Below are 5,612 nucleotides of genomic sequence, written 5' to 3'. Positions count from 1 at the left end.
GCCAACAAGCATGGGTAGGTTCATTTCTGGGACCGATTCTTGTAAAGCTAATGTCCTGCTGGTGGTAATTAATCTCTCTCCGGTGTGTAAGGGTGCTGCTGGGGGTTACTAAGTGGGAGTGGGTGCGTTTGCCCGATAGCAGAAGGCAAACGAAACTGCAATACTGCGACGGTGAAGCTAACAGAAGAACAGCTTCTCGAAGCAGCTGCCCGAAGAGCTCAATGATTATTTTAAGTTGGCCTTAGTGAAGTTTATTGCACAGAAGAGGTAGAAAAAAATTCAGATGGATAGCTAATGAACAAAATATTAAGTTTGCAGGAAACCTAGCTAGATATATAGATAAAGTGTATTTGTGCGGTATGGGCATAGTGAGAGCACCTTTGTCATAAGCAAAAGGAACAGATAACACCACTTAAAGGAATTAAACTGCATTTAAGCATGAATGTAGATTTGCAAGTAAATAAACAGAATGATTGGCTTTAAACTAGGTTCTTCTGTCCTTCCCCATTTATAGCCTGTAAAACACTGAACTCATTGTGATTTATAGCTCTTTATTCCAAACTGCAGCAAAGCCTTGCGAGACACCCTCTGAAGTTGTTTCTTATGAAACAATCTATGTAAATTTTTTATTAAAATAAGGCAAAACAGAAAATCATCCCCAACATTTTGTGGGGCACATATGTCAAGGGAAGAATGCACAGCGCATGAACAAACCTCAGTTACATGGGGTGAAAGAGGCAGCTTCCTGTGTGATCGGATGCTCTGGTAAACCGCCAACCTGCTTGACATACAACAAAGACAACCCAGCAATATAACCTGCCCCCCTCAGCATCAGATTTCCTAGGCCTGCTCAAATTATCCGTAAAGAAATGCCATCTGTACATCAATGCCAAACTCTTACATCTAGCAGAATTTAAAAATAAAACCCAACATAACCTGACTGCCACCCCTCTAAAGCAAAACAGAGAAAAAAGGGAGGCGCAGGGGTAAATCTAAACCCTGCAGTAGATCACGAGTTATAAATGATCCCCCTTGGTCCATATGGCCTCCATCGTGGGCGGGTCTACTGGTGAAGTGCCCTTAAGCAGCCGTCTCGACTACCAAGTAGAATGTGTTAAGATTTGACGCCTTACAGGGGGTCCAAAGTGTTAGTTGTTCCCACGCGTGAAAAAGCATCTAGTTCTCCTTTCCTTGGCTTCGGGTGCCTCTATCCCAACCACGCGGAATAAGAATTATAATTTCTGATAGTGGATGGGGTAAAGTGTATCCAATTTTGTAAAGTGACTTCCTTGCCCAGCCAGTATAAAAGGCATTTTGCTCTTATAAAAGTTAGTTGTTGGGAGAATAAGCCTGAGTTTGTTTCATAACATATTGTGACAAAAAAAAACTTTCTAATTCTTTTATTTGGTACATTTTTAGATGGGGAAGAGAAAACCTACGGTGGCTGTGAGGGCCCTGACGCTATGTACGTAAAACTCATTTCGTCAGATGGCCATGAGTTCATTGTTAAAAGAGAACACGCTCTGACTTCAGGAACAATAAAAGCAATGTTAAGTGGCCCAGGTATGTATATTGAAGAAAACAGATGTAGTTCATTATATTTGAGGGTCTTTGACTTTGAAGGAACCTTTTGTAATAACTGCTCCACGGACTTGTATGCTAAAGAACTTACCTCTCAACCATGGCAGCTTCACAGTTGGGTAACGTCTGATACGTAGTCTAGCATTCTTATGCCGTTCGGAAGGCACATGGTATATGTTTTGCTTGAGAAAGTTATACAGCCACGCTTTTACTTGCAAAAGACAATATCTAGGCTTCAATAAATAGCCTGCATTACTTTTTGCAGCTTTATGGAGCGAAGAGGCTGTAAAATAAAATAATAATCTACTTTGAAAAGCTGACTACAATACAGTCAATGATTCTTTTAGGGGTATATTATCATTATTATTATCTTTATATAGCGCCAACAGTTTACGCAGCACTTAACACAATACATATATTCAAGGGGTATGACAAGACGAGAATCTGACAGACTAAGACAAACCGATACATTAGGTGGAGAGATCCCTGCTCGCAAGCTTATAAAAAAAATAAACCAATAATTAAATGTAGAATTTTTTTTTTATCACTGCTAGCTTTGTGTGAAATATTGTGAAAAAAGCAGATAAATGCGTTTCAGCCGCCCTTTTTGATGACGGTCTCTTTTACGTAACGTAATCACTTGGAATATGTTAGCGCCTTGTGTTTGAGGCTTGATGCCCTCTTTGGCTGACCGGTAACGTTTGCTATGTGATGTTAGATGTGTACTTGGCACTTGTGCGCGGTGTAAATGCATCTTGTGGGTTTGCAGGATTCTGTTGTACTGACCAGCTGTGTTTTTTTTTCACAGGGCAGTTTGCAGAAAACGAAACCAATGAAGTGAATTTCCGGGAAATTCCTTCTCATGTACTATCCAAAGTGTGCATGTATTTTACTTACAAAGTTCGTTATACCAACAGCTCCACGGAAATCCCCGAATTCCCCATCGCACCCGAGATTGCACTGGAGCTTCTGATGGCTGCAAACTTCCTAGACTGTTAAATAAAGTAAATTATGTTAAATTACAATGTTAAATGTTTCCTTTTGTATTTAAAGGCTTCCTTTTTTTGTTTCTTTCCTCGTAGCATGTTTTCATGCCGTGTATAGTATATTCCAGTAACGTATACCCACACCGCTCTTTGGCAGAGCGGGCACTCAAACAAGCTTTGCGCCTTGGCTTATATCCCCCCCCAACATCTCCTAAATAAATAAATCTGACAATTTGACATTGACTTGTACGTTTCAGACATTGCTTTTCATTGACTTATTTATTATGTGTGTAGAATATTCAGTATGTTCTAAAACACGGTGAAAAATAAAACCAAAAATACGTGCTCTTATAGTGAACAGTAAAATAAAAGTGATACTTCCCTGATTTGGACCGCAGCACCCAAATCTTGGAGGAGATTGTTCTAAAACACGGTAGGAAGTCTTCAAATCACCGTTGGGTCTGAATCCGGTAATATCCTACGACATGTAAAGGTAACTGTATGTTCACGTTCGGCAGATAAATGCCTGCTGAGGCGTTGGCGTGGAAGATGGTAACAGCATCTGGGAAGTGCTGTTACATATAATCATTTTGTCTCGGAAATGTACGTACGGATACTTACGTTCTGTCCCTAAAGATGCAGCCTCTGAGATGCTTTGTTCAGACAGGTGATCGCAAATGCAACTCTGCCTAAACGGTGCGAACATCTGTACCGTTAAAAGCAATGAAAAGGAAAACCGAAAAGGAATGTCTGATTTTCCAAGGCTGTTTTCGGGATACATTAAGCAAATAAATGCATATGTTAATTATATTAAAAACTAACCACAGCGCTGATAGTATAACTTAGGATAATATCCTGAAACGGGGCAGAGCTATCCGCTCTCCCCTCTTGATGCTAAGGAAATTAGAGCACAAACTAAACAAAAAGCTTTACAGTATTGTTCAATAAAGATCTCGGGATAATCATTCTTCATTCTTTACTGTATGTTTACGTAACCTATAGCAACGTATTCAGAAGCATTACCCAGGAAGTATTACGGTATATAAAATAACTACTAGTGTTTTCTACAGCTTTACTGTGTTTTTGCACAACTTGGTGTCTGGTTAAAAAGGTCTTCATGCATCTCATCTCACATCAACCTGTAACTACGGCTCTGCAAGACTTACACTACCAATAAATAAAAACTATCCAAATAACCCTGCGCAAGAATGACACACAAATAAGAGAACTCGCCATAAAAAATAAATGGATAAACTTACAGAAATAACTCAAAATAGAAGATGTGGTCATATTGGATGGCTATTAGGACACCTCTTCCATTTTGCGTTATTTCAGTGTTTATTTATTTGTTTTATGGTGAGTTCACTCATTTGGGTGTCATTCTTGCGCAGGGTTATTTGTATAGTTTTTGTTGGATGGAAGTTTGTGTTTACTTAACTGCTTTTGCAGCAAGGTGATTCTCTGTTCACTTTAATATTCGCTGTTCACTATTATATTTATGTATTTAATTTTTTTCACATATATAGTGGCCAAGATTACCTCCATGTTAAGGTTTTCTCTGGCGATAACGCCAGAATATGTGTGCCTCTAGCATTCACCTGGCGCAGGTAGGGGAGATTTCCTCTACGTGTGTGGAAGATGCAATAGTCACACCATGGAGGAGGAGCAGGAGAGCAGCCTCTTCTATGTCAGGCAAGTGGTTTTATCTTATTTATTTTTTCCATTGTGGGAGAATGTATATTAAAGTTCTCGGAGTTCTATAATACCCATTCCTCTATAGTGAGGGTGTCGGGGACATTAAAGTGTCTACTAAAATAAGGCAATATTTGTGGTTACCGAGCCTCTGAGGTTTGTCTGTTAGAAGCAGGTGTTTTAGTAAATGGCCTACATGTGCAAATGACTTATACCAGCCTTACCGCGGACACTTTCCCACCTCTTAGAAATGTAGCTGCCGATAGATTTCCCCCTGGGCTGTTATAACTGACATACTACCTTTGGCTACCAGTAAGAACAATACAAAGCCAGCCCGGTTTGATGAAGACCTGACAGGACCAGTATGGTGAAGTCCGGGACATTCCTGAACAGTTTTAACCCCTTCGTTACCGAGAGTACTTTTGTATTCCAGAGGGTTCTTTTGGTGATGTTGCAATAGGTTTGTTTAGCTGATTCTCCCTTTTCGTTTTTACTGCGCCCTTACCAATTATACGACAGATAGGGCCTTCTTTTGATGCCACTTTTAGATATATAGTCCAACATTTAGTATGAAATATTAATATACAATGATTTTGTTATGATTGCTACTAAAGAATTTCTTTTTTTTGTTGTTGGAAATTTCTATATTTTTGTGACAATTGTAGGGAATTTATTAGAAGGCATTCATTGCTGTTTCAACTTCTTGCATTCTTTTCACGGTTAGTATACGGGTTTGTAACCGTAATTATGAGCAAATAAAACAGAAGGTATTTCTGGAAGGGAGCTCTTTGCCAAATTTAGCCATTATTTGTTTTCTTCAAAGATTCTAGAAACCCCCCAGATGTACAGGTTATGGTATAATTTGCTTTTCTTATTTATCATTTTATTGGTGTGCATTCCATGGATATATACTGTTGTGCCACAAACAAACTTGAGTTATACGATGGACCGCCAGATTACATAGTTTACAAAAACAGTAGAAACACAGGATTTTATTGTATGATTTTTGTAATCTCACTGTGGAGCAGCACACAGAAAATAAAGTTAAACTACACGATACACTATATAAAAAAAGGACACATTTTCACAAATATGCCAGCCTTTTGCTCTTGTGCACCTGCTTTAGCGAGCCACAGCTCCCATCACCCTAATCCAGACTGCCTTCAGCCCTTAGTATGTTTATAGGATGTGGGGGGGGGGGTAGGCGTTTGCGTTGGTCCTTTGCGGGTGGCAGGCTGGGGCAGCTCATCTAAGCTGTTGGCACAGTTTTATTGATGTGCTTGAAAACTATTGCCAGGTTACCAACCTTGGCAACCTTCACAGGTGCTATTAATATCAAATGCAAACGCTAGG

General features: G+C 39.5%; 1 protein-coding gene across 1 annotated transcript; it reads left to right on the top strand.

The window, feature by feature from the left end:
* The first annotated feature begins 1,463 nt into the window (after positions 1-1,463).
* Positions 1,464-2,580, top strand: LOC149305480 (elongin-C-like). The gene is made up of 2 exons (XM_089477411.1): positions 1,464-1,563; positions 2,390-2,580. Exons 1-2 carry the CDS (start codon positions 1,464-1,466, stop codon positions 2,578-2,580), a joined length of 291 nt encoding a protein of 96 aa, XP_089333537.1.
* Positions 2,581-5,612: the final 3,032 nt, after the last annotated feature.

This window comes from Sceloporus occidentalis, unplaced genomic scaffold (genome assembly GCF_023333645.1).
Source record: "Sceloporus occidentalis isolate IW3139 unplaced genomic scaffold, rSceOcc1.0.p SCAF_11, whole genome shotgun sequence".
Lineage (NCBI taxonomy): Eukaryota > Metazoa > Chordata > Lepidosauria > Squamata > Phrynosomatidae > Sceloporus > Sceloporus occidentalis.
Note: the sequence above shows the minus strand (reverse complement) of the source record. Positions and strands in the feature narration are given on the sequence as shown.